Here is a 16,942-nt window from a genome sequence, read left to right on the forward strand (position 1 = left end):
CGCCATCATCAGCACTTTCTGGGCTGCAGATTTCTTTCTGTGATTTCAGATTTCAGATTTCTCTCTGGCTGAGCTGTACTGGCCAAGTCTGCGTCCCTTCTAAGTGAGATTTAATAGTGCCAGGTGAGTAACGAAAACCATACAGCAGGTTTTGACTCCGCTGGTCAAATCTAACCTGCAATTTTGATTGTTTCTTCTGACAGGTGTGCAGGAGAGAGGCCATAAACCAGGCTCAGGAGCTCCACAGGACAACTGTGCAGATGCTGTGACAGGCTGGGCTCTGGTACCTGCCTTTCTGACCTCCACCAAGCTCCTGTTGCCCAGTACCAACAGGAGCCTGTCCTGTCTGTCGCTGGACAAGCCCAGGCTGTAGTTCTCATTTGATGTGAGTTATGGCTCCCAGGGAGCAGCAAACTTGTGGACTTCTCTGTCCCTGACCAAGAGCTCATCACAACAACTTGCTCCTCTATGTCTGTGGACTGAAGACCCCTCACCAAACACACACCACCAGCTGCACATGAGCGGCACGCTCAAGCCAAAGGAAAGGAGCAAGCCCCCTGCAAGAACCAGAGGAATTTAAACAGCAGCAAGACTCAGGACAGAAACCAGACTCACAGAGGCCTGAGTACGTTGCATTGCACAGACACTGTGTTTTGCAGGCTGGCCTCTGGGTCCTAATATCCTCTGACAGCTCCCAGAGCAGGAGCCGAGCAGGTTTTAGAAATTGGATCATGACACCAACTCCTGCGGGAGCTGCTGCTCCAGAGTCCCATTGCCAGGCCTCAGCAAGGCACGCAAGGATCTGCAAGAATGTGCAACCTCCAGTGTTTGGAGCAGTAACTTATCGTCACAAGAGAAATACTGGCCAAATGCTGGGTCCTGTCCACTCCTTAAAAACTGGAATTTTGGAAGGCAGCTTCAGCCAGGCCCTGGTAAATGACCGCTTGTTTGATTTTTCATAAGCTAATTGCTTATGAAAACAGAAGGCACAAATCCAATCTGTGCAGGTCTTACACTGTCCATATCACCAAAGCCCACAGAAACACTCACCCCAAATCAAACACTGCCTATCTGACTTTTAGTGAAATTTTGTTTCCAAGTCCCCTTCTGTCAGACTGCAGAAGTAAAAAAGCTGAAGCCACCCTGAGTAGCTGGGTTCATCAGGAATGTCTTAAGTTACGCTACCAATTCCATCCTCTTGCCAAGCAGCAAACACACAGAGCCGTGAAAGGACATGCGTGCCTTCCAGTTAATGTCACCTTCACAGCTTCCATAGGTCACAGCACAAGCAGACATCCGCACCAAAATAAGATGCTAGGCAGAACACGGATCCCATTCTGAACAATGCCACGAGCCCAGGGAAAGCTGAGGAATTTAAGGGAAGTGGAACAACAGGAAATAAGGAAAGTCCCTCCAGCAAAGGTCCTGTGGCCCATTCAGTGGTCGCTCAGCACTGCATACGAAGAAGTGACACAATGGAGTGACTAAAGGACTGCCTGGCAGACGGCATTCCCATGGCCATTGTTGCCAGCATGGGAACTACACAGATAGCAAACAAGAGCTGCGTTCCCAGACACTGGCAGAGACACATCCACTACAAATAAAATGACTTCCTGAAGCTCCTCAAGGCCTGGACACATCATGCCATCATAACTGGTAAATCATATCCTGAGGCAGGAAAAACTGTGCCAGGAGGGGATAAAGAACCAAGAAACCTGGATGAGCAAAGGCTAGGTTTTTGCCTTTGTCCTGGACTAACATTAATTATGAGCATAGATGTAACCTGAGAGTCACTGCAAAAAAAGGAAATCCCCTTCAGAGAGTCTTTGTCTGGCCTAGGGGATATATGGGAGAAGTAGAGGATGAATCCCACCCAAATGTGATCTCACTAGAAGAGCATTGCCCCAAGAAGTCACAAGGCTTGGAGAAAGAGACGGGATAATTTTATAGTCTCTTTTCTGGCAATAAAACCCCTTTAAGATCCCAGGGAAAACAGCTAGAAGCACCAGCTCTGGTCAGGAAAGGAGGAGCTGGACTGCCCTGGGCAGCAGGGTGGGAGGCATGCTGGATAAGCAGCTCTCTCCAGAGGATGCTACACGCAGGCCATGCGTGTAGAGGACAACAACAAGGACAGGCCGGGGCATCCATGTGGTGGTTTAGCTCTCAAAACAGCTCCTGCAGGGATTCAGAGCAGGGCGTTCCGGGCTAATCTCTGCGTCCCCTCAGGGAACCTGAGGATTACTGCTCTGCATCTGCTCACAGGGTTGGGCCCCACCTTGTCAAGGCAGTGGAAGCACTGACAGCCACTCTCAGTTCTTTACTCAGTTTGGGCTCTGTCCCCTGTGGTGCAGCACCTTTAAACTGACTCCCTCACTCACAGGCCTGATGGCTTCTCGTGAGCCTTGGCTGGGTTTGTCAGCAAGGGCAGGCTCCTGGCAGCATCTACAGAGCTACAGTGCAGCTTCCTTGGCCATCTCAGGGGCTGGCAAAGGGCAACCACGGGAGTGTCTGACCACCACTGGTACCTACCCAGCAGCTGCCATGGCTGAGTCTTTGGCTGCAGCCCAGGCCAGGGTGGGAGTGGAGGTCCTTGGACAGGAGTCGGCACTATCCCCAGAGCTCTGCTTTCAACTGTAGGCCCATGCTAACTCTTTCAACTTCTCAGCAGAAAGGGCTGCAAAAACCTGGATGGGCTGAGGGGTTTGTGCTGTAACTTATGCACCAAGATCACCGACTTGCTTCTCTTTCTGCTCTTCTCTCTCTCCTGCACCTGCCTGCCAGAGCTCACTGCTGGCCCAGGCACCTTCACGGGACACACTGTTGAGCCTTCCTCCTCCCTTTCAGAACTGGGGATGGTGGTTTGGCATGAGCTCTGGCTGTCCTAGTCCCAGGCAGTCAGCTCCATCTGCTGGCTGCTCTGTCCTTGCCTGCTATGGAAACATGGAAAGCTCCAAGGGACAGTCTTGCTTTTAGCCAGTTTTCTCTCTACACTCACATTCTGCTGTTGAAGCCACAAGTCACAGGGCTGACCCAAATAATTTAAATGATTCACATTTACAAATAGGGAGTATTACATTGAAAACATTTTATTAAACACTGTTACAAATAGGACAATGTATATCAGGTTAAATGAGAGGTTTTTAATTTATAGTCATAACTTAACATAAATTAAAAGAGACTCTCATTTGAAGACTTCTAATGGCTCAAAAATCATATTTTCCATACATAAATATACAAATCTCAGTCTTCTATTCCATTCGTAAACATTATGCAGGCATGCAATCCTTACAAACACCTCCTATTTATTTTAAAATACATTCTGATCAATTGATCAACGGCCACAGACCTACTCAAGAACAAGTATTTTACAATATATGTACAGTTAAGAGCACAGAAATATCCACAGTAAAAGCTGCACAAATAAATATGTATGTATATACAAATAAATACATACGTATGTATTACAGTACATAATCCCACAGGGATGAGATAATTTCAGACCTACCTGCTGTGTTCAGAAACCAAAATACTTTGTGTAAGCACTATGGTTCCTAGTGCTGTTATAGTTAAAAAAAAGGTATCTACATTTTCTGGGATAAGCAGCAGAAACCCAAATAATTGCCCATATCACTACAGCCATATCTATTGACCGGGGCATCTTAAAATAAACTGACTTCCACAAACCAGATCAATAGTTTCAAAGCTGTTCAGTGAATATTTTTTCATCCTGATGATCCTGTTTCTGCAAGCATAACTGCTATGACTCCAGAGAAGACGCCTCCAGCAGTGTAGTAAGTGATGTGAAATAATGCATGTCTTCACCTCACCTTGGTACCTTTGAGTGCAGCAGAGGAGGAACCAGCCCCCTCTTTAGGCAGCAGTGCACTACTTGCCCACCATCTGGACGGGAGATGGCAAGCTCCCAGTTAGGATAACTACATGACTCAATGTAGGCAGGATTTGGCCAGAAGGCCAGAGTTTTACTCTCTGCTTGTCTTCAATGGAAATACCAGACAGCTTGAGTTCAAAATTTCTGAGTCATACACAAGGTCAATCTTCTTGTCAGCAAGAGGTAAAAACATCTGGACAGCTGCTGATTTGCATGCAGTTTCATTCTTCAGAAATCTGAGACGTAAGGGAAGGTGGCTTCAATTCCTGCAGAGAGAACAAAATTCCTCTATAAATCAGAAAACTGGCATAGATTTGTATTTGCTCTCATTTCAGAGGAATTTTGTATGCAGCAGGTAGCAGAACTGCATAAAAGTGCTCCTAATACTATATGCAGCTGGACAGAATGCTAAGCACAGTCATCTTTAAGGAGCTGAACAACTATTTCTAAAGCAATAAATCCATCAGTCTTGTTAGGTACTTCCATGCAATGCCAAGATACACTAGGTATCCCAAAGCATATATTGCTATGTCAGCAATTGTATAGCAATTAGCAGCTCTGATTGATTGCTTGTGTGATTAAAAGCAAGAGAATTTGTGAGTGAAGACATCACACGTGCTTACCTGAAACACCTGAGTTAGACATTCTCACCAGCACTTTGGAAACTACCTTCACTGGCTGTTTCCTGCCAGTTCCTATAAAACAAAAGTGAGAAGTACTTTAATGACAATAGGTTTATATCAAATGGATTTTAGCAAAGTGATGGCAGTGTTTTTTTCATGTTGCTTTTTGAGACACAACTTACCTGTAAGGAATAAATTTCTTTGCTGCAAGAAGAATAAGAAAAAGTATTAGCATTTCAAGAGAAAAGCCCTAATTCTTGTTGTCTAAATATTTGGGGATTACTACTTTTTTTCTTTTTCAGATGTTCATCCAAAAGCCAAACATGGCATATATGGACGGTTCTTGAAAATAATTTTGGTATTTAACTAAGTATTGGAATTACCACTTTTTCAAAAAGCAAGATATAGGGCTTTGGAGGTTTTGAGGTTTTTCCCTCCATTGAAAATTTTTCAGGAAGGTCAATAAACCAGTGGACCCAGACCAACTGCTCACCTTTTCTCCGGAAGCGCCTTGCAAGCCAAAGGAGGAATGATGCTGTGGACAGCAGAGAGGCAGAAGTGGCTGCTATGCCCACAGAGACGTAGCTGGCTTGGTCAGAGGCTGAAAGGATAAAAAGGTTTCAGTGAGATCAAGGGGCATGTGTGGTCTTTGAAGCCCTCTCTACTTCTTCCCTTTCCTCACGCTCTTCAAGAGGCATCAGAACTGCAGCTTGTAACACTTAAGTTTTCTCTCAGTGAAACAGGACAGTTCCTGTACGCAAGGTAAAAATTACCCCACCCATTGCCAAAGCAATGGCAAGGCAAGAAACTCCCCACACCAGGGTCTGTCTCTAACCTCCAGCCTTGCACAGCAATTTATGCTCCTCTTATTTTTCATGTTGAAGTTCATATTTTAACTCCCTGTGTGCTATCTTCCTCTTTCAGCAACCCTGCTGAGATTGATTAAATTATTCAAGGTTCTAAATTCTGCTCAAGCAAATGAAAGTGGAATTGAGCTTTTAGGACCTCAAGCAAAAGCATTCCAGGCAGGCCAGGGATGTTCCAGCTGAGGGCAGTGGCAGAGCTCTTACTGCCTTGAATGAGAAGGCAAGGCTGAGCTTTCTGTCTTTGAAATTACAGCCTCTGAGAGAAAAGCTCTGTGAGGTCTTTTGGTTGAGGAGTTCATCCAAGAAACTATCACATCAAATAAAAAAACCTATAAAATTTTCCTCTGAGAAACAGACTCATGAATGCAGATTTCCCCACAAGGTTGTTTCTCTAGAAAAGCTTTTGTCTCTATTCACATGAATAAAGCTCAATAAGGAAAATATTTTGTTTAAAAACCAAGCAAAAAGAACTGAAATCAAGTTGCAGCTTTTGTTTTTGGATAAGAAATCAACATTTTCCACCAAGATCTTTTAGGATTTTTTCCCTCTTCTATTTTCAAACATGCTGAGTGATTTTGTTGAGCTTTTGAATCCATGGACTTCACTACGTGTTCTAGCTCACTGGTTGGTATTACCACCCTTCCACACCTCATCTGACTAGAAACCCAGTGGCACCTCTCTGTGGCTGGTCACAGGCAAAATACCTTCACATGTGGGCAGGCTGGCACTCCAGTTTCCTGAATGGCTGCACTCAAGAACACGAGAGCCATTGAGACGCCGTCCTTCAAGGCAGCTGAAGTGGCAGGAGGTGTTGTACGTGAAGATCCCAGCCCCCTGGGAGCAATCCATAGAGCCTTTCTCAGGAGAGCTCAGTGGTTCACACTGTATGACTGAAACACAAAAAGAAATGGTTAAGAGTCACTAAGGACTTTCCTGTCTTTGGCCCTATTTTTTTTGCCCTGGTATATGTACAATTTATTTTCAAGTTAATTTGACTTTGGGATGGGAACAGCTCAGAGCCATGAGCAGGCATTTCTAAGGCACAGCTGAAAACATGGGAACACAGAGTTTAGTTTGGAGCCAGGGCCCTATAGGAATGTGGATTTCTGTGTGTTCCCCAGTGACCAGAAAACTGCAATTCCCAACAGTCTTACCTTTGCATTTTGGCACTGGCTCTGACCACTGTCCCTTTGCCGTGCACTCAGTGCTGGATGGCCCATCCAGGACATATCCCTCACTGCACTGGAAATCACAACGGGAGCCAGAGGTGAGGTCTGCAGGAGCATGGTCACAGGTCACAGAGCCTTCAGCTGGCCATGGGATAGCCTCACACCTCACAGCTGCAACACAAGGAGCACAACAGCAATCAGCACAGATGCTTCAGGAGAACAACACAATGGCAATGCTGACAGCCCTGAGGGCTCGGGTGAGCAGGGATAAGGAAAGGTACCTGCACAGGCTGGCTGCTGCCTGTCCCAGGCCCCAGAAGACCCACACTGCAGTGTAGCTGGTCCTGTCAGGGTAAATCCTTCCTCACAGGTGAACTCACAGGTGGTACCCCAGGTGAGCTGCACAGAGGGATGGGAGCAGTTCACAGCTCCATGGACAGGCACTTCCAAGGCAGGACAGGTCACAGCTGAAAGGCACAAAGGACAACACAGAGCTTAGCTTGCAACAAACCATAGAAAGTTTTTTTCTTTTCTGGTACTTAGCAATACACCCACTGAACAGGAGCAACTTTAGAAAGGGGTCTACTATGCCACCATCTCAGAAAGCAGACAGAAGGGGAAATGTCTCAAAATGGGAAACTGGCTCTTAAGGCAAGACCGCTAATTCATATGCAGCTCATGACAGCAACTATTTACAATCCAAAATTTCCCTATTTTGACTGCTGCTGGGTGATGTTTGAGGTTTGAACTTGATTAGAAAAGTAGCTCATTCTGAGCCAAACACCTCAAAAAATAATTCCTACAGTCAGGAGTAACTGGCCTGTTGAAAGCAGTCTCACAGCTAGGTTATCTCAATTCCCTGTTCCCACCTAAGAGTTGGAAAAGTCTTTCCCTACAAGGAACAAGGCCAGAACATTCATCCTACTCATTTCACCTCCTCAGGAACAGAGACCTGTGAGCTGAAATGAAATAGCACCTACACCACGTAATTAGTTACAAAGGAATTGGCCAAACTTCCATCTGTACCTACTGCCAGAGCAGCACTGAGGTTTACAGGGCTATGTACAATGCAGAAAGCTCACCTTTGCACGCTGCAAGGGGGGCAGACCAGACCCCAGAGGAGGTACAGTGAACAGACTCCAGTGCAGTCAGCTCATAGCCCTCCTCACACTGAACTGTGCAGGACGAGTTGTAGCGGAAGCTCCCCAATGGATGGTGGCACTCAAGGCTCCCGTGATCAGGTTTCTTTAGTGGATCACAACTCTTAACTTCAAAGAAGCACAAGAAGGTACACAGTCAGTCTCTTTGGCTGAGCAGGTAAACCAAGAAGCCAAACTGAACACTAGCTAACATGAGTTGGTCAAAAAGCAGGATGAAGTAATCTTACCAAACTCGCATTCAGGCCCATAGAACCCAGGGTTGCAATGGCAGGTGTGATTGTTAATGGTCTCTATGCATTCTCCATGGCCGCTGCAGAGAGATGGGTTGCAAGAAGCTGAAAAAAAAAAAAATACAGCAAATTATGAAAGAATCAACAACAGCTACTAATGAAACCTGGCTAGCCCTTTGTTTATCTTTCTAACACTAAACAAGCCCTTTGTATAGAAAAAGAAAATCAAAGGGTTTGGTACTTAGGATTATCCTGTCATTTCACAGAATTTCTGAAATCCACACTTTTTACAGACTAGCTCACAGTAAAAGGATTGAGCTGGCTGGAAACACCAAGACCACGTGTTCTGAGGTAAATATTAGCAATATTTAAAATGCAAAAGGAACAATAAAAATCCTCAACAGGTACATTATTCATTAACTCATCACAGCTCTAATTTGGCTGATATTTGACTTCGATTTTTTTTTCATGACTTGCATTAGCCACTTCTACACAAAGCATTTAATCTAATCCAGTGGTCTATAGCCAGCAGACAGATGCTTCCAAAAGGGCAATTCTTAACTTGCTAGAGCCACTTAGAGAGGGATGGAAGTTACCATCTGAAAGAGCCTGCTTCTCTCCTCTGATTATAGAGAAGGTCTGCAGATTTGCCCCTAAAAGGATGCAAAATATTCTGGGAGCTAAAAGGTGAGATTAATCCAAATCTTAGAACAAGGACAACCTCAACCCCATAAGTAAGCATAAGTGTACAAGTGCTTACAGGGTCAGGTAGCTGATATATAAGATGAAGTTAACTCATCCCAGCCACCACCTCATCTCCACAGGGACACACTGGAATGACCTTTATCATACCATACCTGTGTAGCACAAGGCGACCTTCTTTTTCTCACACTGCTCATCATTCCATTTGCCGTCATCCTTCCCTCTTTTGATGTAGATCTCAACACAGTCCTCGTTGTTCCCTTTGCCATTTGGCTCACCTGAAGCCCAGTTTCTTGCTTCTTCTGTCAATTCTTTGTTAGTTCCAGTCCAGGTCCATACATCATTAATTTTTCTGATTCCAATCCAGTAGTAACCCGGATTGAAGGGTAAGAAGCCATTGAGGTGCTTGATTTCCTCCTTATTCTGGATGGCAACCAGGTTAGTGTACTTCTTTCTGCACCACAGCTCTGCTTCCCTGTAGGTCATGTTTGTGTCTGAATAATGGTATGTCCACCCATTCACCCCCTGAAGTACTGTAAGTCCTAGAATAAAAAGATATCCAAAAGTTGGTGTCTGACTTCTCCCCTCCTCTCTCCCTAGAAGAGGACATATAAAGCTCTATAAATACTGCAAACTTGTCAGTATCTGAAGCTGCATAAAAACTAGTGACAATTATTTTACAAAAAATCACCTGGCAAACTTCAAATCAGGCAAGTCAGCTTCAAGTACAGGGACTTCAGCCTGTGAAACTATGTCTGATCACACAAAGCTTTGAGACTTCACAGCAGACTGTAGGAGCCAATTATGGCTTTGACAGGCAAGCAGGAAAAATGTGCCATTGCATCCAGAGGTGTTTCTGTGTGAACACAGCCTCAGGTTAATTAGGGCGGGTTCAAAAATTCTGTTTGATGCTGAGCTCAAAGAGAACAGTCACACTAATATTGCTATCCAACTAGTTTTCTACACAGAGAAATACATACTTACCATAGGCAAGAAGTGATAGGAACTGCAAGCAAATCATGTTTTCTGAGTTTTCTCTTCTCTATCTTTTAAGCAGATGGCTATGAGAAATCAAAGAAACGCGTTTGTAAAAAAAAAAAATAGTGAGCTGTCAAAATTCCATATAAACTACTGTCCATGCAATGTTTGCTACATACTTTTAAACAAGACTTGAGTAGGATTTCCACTTCTAGGAAATTATTAATTTTAAAGCAGTTTTTAATATCAAGATACTTTTAAATGCAAACAACTTTTAAGGAACCCGAACACAGCTGTCCCGTTCACCTTTAGCTGAGCAGTGAAACGGAATAACAGAGTCCATTTCTACTCACAGTTTGTAGCTGCAGTGTCCAGGTGACAGAATTCCTCTGCGCTGTTTCCCAGAGATTGCTTTCTGTGGCTAAGTGGATGAACTCAGTCTTGAAAATCAAGTTCAGCTCCAAGTGTCTGGACTCTGTAATGCTCTGCCTTTTATTACAGCCTTTTATTCCCTCAACTAGCCTCTCCTCCACTAGACGGGAAATTCCACGTGGAAAAAAATTTCTTGGAAAATCCCAGGATCTGGCCCTCCCACACGTCAAGACGGATGTTTCCCCTTGCCAGATCAACCCTCCCAGAAAGACACACTGTGCTGAAAAACTGCCAAGTGCCACATCACAAACTTTTACTGACAGAAACACACAATTCCAGGATATCAAGGATGAGGACGATGGTTAGCTCGAATTAATTGCATGAATAAGCAGATTCCAATTTTTCACCTGGCATAATGTTTTGCAGCAAGGAGGTGTTAGTTCTTCCAGTATCTCAGTAGGAAAGGCACCAACACTCAAAGCTGGTTAACTAAGTTTGAGTAAAAATGGGAACAGCAGTATTGGACAAGCCCTTCCTTGTGGATCTCAGCATTGCAGAGCTCTCATTTTGGTCAGGTTTGCCAGTCTCAGGATTGCTGGAACTTTTCTACAGCCCTGCTCACAATACATGTTCATCAGTCACTCATAGCAGTCAAGCTTGAAACATGCACCTTGCTTTGAAGAGTCCCTTGCACCATATTCTTCAATGTTGTGATCTCAACAGAGTTACAGCTCCTGAACAGGTGCATATAATATTTCAGGTGGACAAGACAATACACTAGGAATTGACACGCATTTATTGTGTATACCCTGATTAATTATACTACTGCATAAAGCTTCACCATTATGGATGGGGTTTAATGAGGCTGAACGTGCAAAGGACTCAACAAGGGTTGTCAGCAATAGGGGGCCACAGCTGTAAAGCATAGTTAGAGTTTATACGGTGCATATTGGAGCTCCAATTTTGGAGCCTCAACCTGTTCTTACAGAATAAAAATCAGTGGATTCCAGATTCCAAGCTAATATCAACTGGTATCACCCAATTTTTTCACAAAAAATAAAAAGAATTGTCAGGTAGCCAAAGATCTCTGCCCATCAAAGAAATCATCTCAGAAAAGGGCAAAGAATAAAGAGTATATTCTAAACCAACTTCAGTTACTAACAAATCATGAGAGTTGACTAGAAATTGCAATGAAGTCCTAGAAAGCAAGTCAAAGTTAGTTACTGAAGAGAGTGAGCATTAAAAACAACACACTGAATATTTGTAGGGAGAGAAGCACTTTCTAGCAGGTGTGAACTAGCAAAGCTGGAAACACAAACGGACAATCAAGAAACTCTGGAAAGCTAAGGTTAGCTTTTGGCTGGCCTGGGCAAGATTTGCTTAGAAGAACCAGACTTCCCAAGGCTTCCAGGCAGCATCAGATCAGAACTGCTGTTTATTTAGCCTCAAACTGGGAATGAAAACACTTCCTGTTTGCCAGCCCTTCTCTGTTAGGAGGATTTACCATCTCAAGAACACAGACAGAAGCTGGTATTTTAATGTACCTGAACAGCGCATTATGCAGCAGGGCCTGATTTCACAGGGGTTCTGTAAACATTACTCTACTACAGACTAATGTTAATCAGTCTTGATAGGGCAGGCTTTTTTTTGTTTGTTTTTTTGGTTGTTGTTGGGGTTTTTTTGATCAGCTGTTATACCTGTATGCACAGAAAAATTATAGACAACTCCAGGACAGTTTTTATGCTCCCAGGGGCCAAGAGGCAGAAAATCCTATGTCTTTTCCTGGAGATTCTCTTTTCCAAGTCATTTAATGAGCTTCCTACTGGTAAGAGCTCATCCTTGTCATGGCAGAAACTCTGAAGAAAGCTTTGAGGAAACTTTATCAGAGTTCCTTTGCTAATGGAATCTCCGGAGGAAGGAAGAGCTTACTTAATAATTTACAGTAGTCTTCCTTTGCAGGGGCTGTCTGAGACCTCTTGTCTGCAGCAGATAAAGAAACCCCCACAAAAAAAAACAGAACACCAAAGCCTGCAAGCAATATGCTTGTAAAAACTCCAGCCTAAAAAAAGACTGCTTCTTTTTGTTGGCTGTATTCCCTTATGCATCATTGACATGGGGCTCTTTTTGGTTTTTCCCAGGGAATTCTGCTATCCACTGACTATATTCTTATTTCCGTGTAAGGTACTGGAAGATGAAGGCAAAATTTTCAGTAAAAAAGAAAGCCTGAAAAATCATTCTCAAAACCACACAACAGAGGCTAAAACCTCATTATTAAAAGTAAAAGGCACTTAGAAACTCCAACCCTGCTGTTCAGGAAGACTGGGATTTCTATGAGCTAAAGCTCACATTGGATGCTATGCTACATGTATATTTCAGGAAAATACCTCTGATACAGTTACTTAAATTGAACTGTAGATAATCTAGCTAAAAATGCCATGCAGCCTGACCTTAGCTGCTTTCTATGTTACTTATTTATTCTCTTCCCAAAGTTGTTTCACATTTATGCTTTTTTACTCTTTTACCAGTTGATTTGGGAATGTAAGACCCTCATTTCTTGTGCTGCACAGAGCTGGATGAAGTTGTTGCTCTCCCCTTGTGCTACATGAGCACAGACATAGTTCCGTAAAATTAATACAGTTCCCCTCTTCCAGAAAAATAGGAGACTCTAAAGAAAATTTTTTAGAAATGCTGAACATTCCTTGTTCCTATACACTCCAGACTTTCATTTTCACAAGTCTAGCTTTTTATAGTGGATGGGAACACTCCAGACCACCTCTTTTCCCTTACAGAGGTGCCTTGACAATTATGTAGCCACAACTAATTTTCCAGTTGGAAGGTTTACTTAAGAGGCCACTGTGAGACACAAAGGGTAGGAAAGGGCTATATAAACATATTAGGAATAAAACCAACAAAATCCAGCCTGGTCTGCTACGTAAAGGACAGCAATTGACAGAGGACATGTCAAATGTAATTTCTTTCTATATAAAGGAAAGTTAATACTCATTGCCATAGTGTTATGCATTGGGAAAAAAGAACAGGTCAGATAATGGAAATACTGGAGTGAAGATTATTTAGGTTGGTTACAACCAATCAAGCCACAGTTTAAAGATCCAAACCTTCTGTAATTAACTTCGAGAATATGAGAAAAAAGGTGTAAAAGGGTGGACAAAAAGCAAATATTGCCTCTCTGTATCTCACAAAAGAAGATCAAGGGAATTAGAAGCTAGGCCTTCCACGAGAGCACCTAGAAAAGACACTAGAACACAGAAAAATTTTAAAGAAAACAATTGAAAAATCAGCAGAAGGCTGCTAATATATCAAGAACAGCTGACATTGATGATTGATCTGTTCCTGGCAGATCAACCTAGTTTGTGCCTCAAGGCTGTGTCAGTAATAAAGAAACAATGGTGCACTATGGTTTTTTATAATTAAGATTTTTAATGTTGTCCCATGAGACATTCTTATGAGGAAACAAGTGAAACAATGCTTAGCTGAAATCACCATAAAATGAGCATACAAGGGATGGAATCACTACTCAAAAGGCAGTTTTTCAAAGAACCCAATCTGTCCAAGAGAACTGTTTTATTCCCACCCCACTGTAAAAAAGGGCAATGGAGGAAAGAAATCTTAACAATCTTGTAAAACCTAAAAGGTGTTTTAGGGTACTTAGGAGGCATGTGATAAATAATGTTTCCCATCCACTTGGTGCATAACAAGTAGTGGTGGATTGATTTGTAGCAAAAAAGTTTTGACTGAAAATTTTCCAAAGGGGCCATGAAATGCTAAAACAGGAGTTTTGTAGAGTCTGCCATTCTCTTTGAAATTTGTAAGTTTTGGGTTGAGAAACATTTTTTCAGTATCTCTAGCAGTAGCAGTAGCTAAAGAAAATTTAATGCAGAGGAAAATTATTTTACTTTATCTAAAACTCTGTTGAACTTGCAGAAATCACAAATCCAAGACAAATACAGAACATGGTGGGATGCCAGGTAACCAGAGTATATAGATGTACAGTTGTACATACAGAAAGAGACAGAGATTCATTTCCCATGTCTTTTTTAAAGACTGTTTCTTTATGTACAAGATTACGTACATAATCTGCATTTATGTATCAACAGACAAAACCAGAGCTTTAAGTGCTTCTGAGTAATCCAGTTCCATCTCTCCCCTAGAAGATATTTTTGTCATTCCTAAATTAAAACATCTGATAAGTATTTATATAAAAGCTCTTTGTATAATGGACATTTATCCCATGGCAAAGAGCCATAGAACTACTTGAAATTTTGAAGTAATGGGAAAACCTCCAGCTTCACCCACAGTAACACTCACTAGGAGAGGAAAAGTAAGAGCTTTAGCCAGCCTTGAATGGGGGAAAGGAGTTTTAGTGCCAGTAGTGAAGGTGTTTCCTGTTTGGAGAGGAGCTTGCAACACTAATTCTTTAGAAATTAGGAGACAAAGGGTTTAAGGCACAAATTTTCCCTGAGGTCCAGACGGGAAGAAAAGATAATTTCCGAAAACATACTCATCCCTCAGCCTCTGTGTCTGATTAAGTGTGAATAAGGTAGGCAATGCAACCGCTACAAAGACGCTGGAATTTCTCAAGCTGCCTAAGGCAGTCTCCACTCTGTCTGGAGTGGAACCCCTGGAGTCAGAAAATCTTATCTCCACTTCTCATTTCGGGAATTCTGATGTGACTCATAGTGCTCAATTTCCTCCAAACAGGCAAAAATATACATTGAAGAATCTAACCTGAAGTCAGGGGTCACTTGCACTGGCCAGGTATGATTCAGAGCATTGAAACATGAAACAGAGCTAACGAGCAGAGGAAACAGCAACTCACACCTTGAGTTAAGATAAAAGCAGGACTGGCCTTAACATCACACACTGGCTGCCTGCAGTTGCAGGTGGAACTGATCCCGTGCAGAACTTGATTATTTCTAATTCCACTGTTGGAAATCATGGCAGAGGAGCTCTTGGAGCTTTGTCACCCTTCATGTACCCATAGAAAGAATAAGTATATAGTGCATGTATTGACTGTTCATTTACTGTCCAGGTCTGTTCCACAGCCCCATGGTCTCAACAGGGGAGATGTCCCAGAAGTGACACTGACGGGGGTGCTGGCTCTGACAAACAGAACATTTACAGCTTTTGGCAAGTGAAAGGAGTGAGAGCAAGTTTCAGGATTAGGAGATTAAGCAGGTGGTTGATAATGTAAAAGTGGTCATCATGAGATCGGTTTTTTGTTTTGCAGATTCTTTGCATAGCTTCTGCCTAGCTCTATTCCAATAAAATATTGTTTTGGCTTATCAGAGAGCACGTGAGCTTATCATCAGCATTGAAGTGCTGACATGACCTACAATTCTTCATGTACGGTATCATGAGGGAGAGGCTACAAAAAGGAGGAAGAGGCAGTAGTTCCACTTCCTCACTAATGCATCTCACCAGGAGTTTATGAATTCCAAGCTTCAGGTCTGTTCTCTTCAGTGCTCAAGTCAGCTTCAGGTACATCATTTTTATACATCAATAGACACAGTATTTAATATGTTTGAGTCCTTAACTAAAGCAGTATTCAACAACAGTCATTAAATATAGCATTCATTGTAACAAATACAACAATCGGTAAAGGTCCATCACCAAAACTACTGGAATTCTGTGGAATGAGATCTTGCCACTGGGTATCTGAAATCTTCAAGGCAGAAGACCAAAGCACAAGGAACATCTGCATAGCACTGAGAAGTAAAACCTGACCCAAGAACAGCCATCAAAGGTGTATCATTCTTATTACTCATTCTTTTTCTCAGTCAATAGACCATGAGAGAACAGAAGTTCTTGAATTAAGGACTCTTTCAGGAGCTTTTTTTGCCACAGCCATACCATCTATGAATTATTCAAAGAAAGAAATTTATTTCCCTCAGCTGGATAGGTAATTACTTTTTAGGACAGGCATTTTTAACACAAGATAATTAGTGAAGTGTACTTTAATTACTGCATATAATTGTTGTTTCAAGAACAAAGAACTCATCACTAACATTGAAAGTAATGGTGTTAAATTACTTAATTTTATCACTTCCTGGACAAGAAAACTCCAACAAACCAGCACCACAAGGTTTTTTAAAGTTCCAGTTAACTGGTACCAAAATAATTAGGACTTCCCTTTTTACCAGGGCTAGAAAACAATACTTTAACTTTTCCAGTGAAGATTTTGCTCTTCCAACCCTTTTAGATTTCTTGACTCATCAAGGAAGGATGAGTCCGTCACCTATCCTGATATTGTTGCACTTTTATGTTTGAGCCCAAAAAACAATCCACAGAGTCAGTTTTCTCAAGTGCTGAGCATGTACCCCACCCCACAGACCCTGTTAATAACCCTTCACATAAAGAGCTGTCAAGCACTGGAACAACCTGCCCAGGGAACTGGCGGAGTCACCATCTCTGGCGATATTTAGGTGCTTAGGAATTTGGCAGTGTTAGGTTTCTATTTGCATTCTGATCTTACGAGGCTTTTCCAAAGTAAGTGACTGATTCTGTGATTCTGTATTTTATCCTTCCTGGTACATACAAGTTGTGGTTTTTTCCTCTCATTTATCAATAGCCATTTACTCATCATTTGTAGTCACATGATTGCAATTAGTAGCAGAGTCTGGTTATTTGGCCCACAGAAGTAATATTACTTTCATAACAGGTATTGTATCAGCAGGAAGAGAAGGAATTGCCATTTATCATCAATAAAATAATACTTGGCCTGCATACATCATTCTTACTTCAGGCAGTTAAGAGCTCAGTTCATCTGTGCTTCTAAGCTACAAAATCCCCACAATGGGGGTACATAAATACAGCGCGGAAGCTACCCTACTCTCAAAATAAAATGAAAGATCCAGATTTATGCCCACCCAAAGATAAGTAAATTAGGAGTGCAGTTGCTCTATACCCTCTAGAGTTAAAGACAGACAAACGTT

General features: G+C 42.5%; 1 protein-coding gene across 1 annotated transcript; it reads right to left on the reverse strand.

Moving 5' to 3' along the window:
- Positions 1–3,070: 3,070 nt before the first annotated feature.
- Positions 3,071–10,116, reverse strand: SELE (selectin E). The gene is made up of 12 exons (XM_042029728.1): positions 9,971–10,116; positions 9,624–9,700; positions 8,795–9,181; positions 7,935–8,042; positions 7,630–7,815; positions 6,829–7,014; positions 6,533–6,718; positions 6,083–6,268; positions 5,006–5,113; positions 4,695–4,716; positions 4,513–4,584; positions 3,071–4,155 (listed from the first exon to the last, which is right to left on the reverse strand). Exons 2-11 carry the CDS (start codon positions 9,658–9,660, stop codon positions 4,527–4,529), a joined length of 1,464 nt encoding a protein of 487 aa, XP_041885662.1. The 5' UTR covers positions 9,661–9,700; positions 9,971–10,116; the 3' UTR covers positions 3,071–4,155; positions 4,513–4,526.
- Positions 10,117–16,942: the final 6,826 nt, after the last annotated feature.

The sequence above is a fragment of the Corvus kubaryi genome, unplaced genomic scaffold (assembly GCF_017639235.1).
Source record: "Corvus kubaryi isolate FWS band 111438036 unplaced genomic scaffold, C.kubaryi_AGA036_p1.0 37334, whole genome shotgun sequence".
Lineage (NCBI taxonomy): Eukaryota > Metazoa > Chordata > Aves > Passeriformes > Corvidae > Corvus > Corvus kubaryi.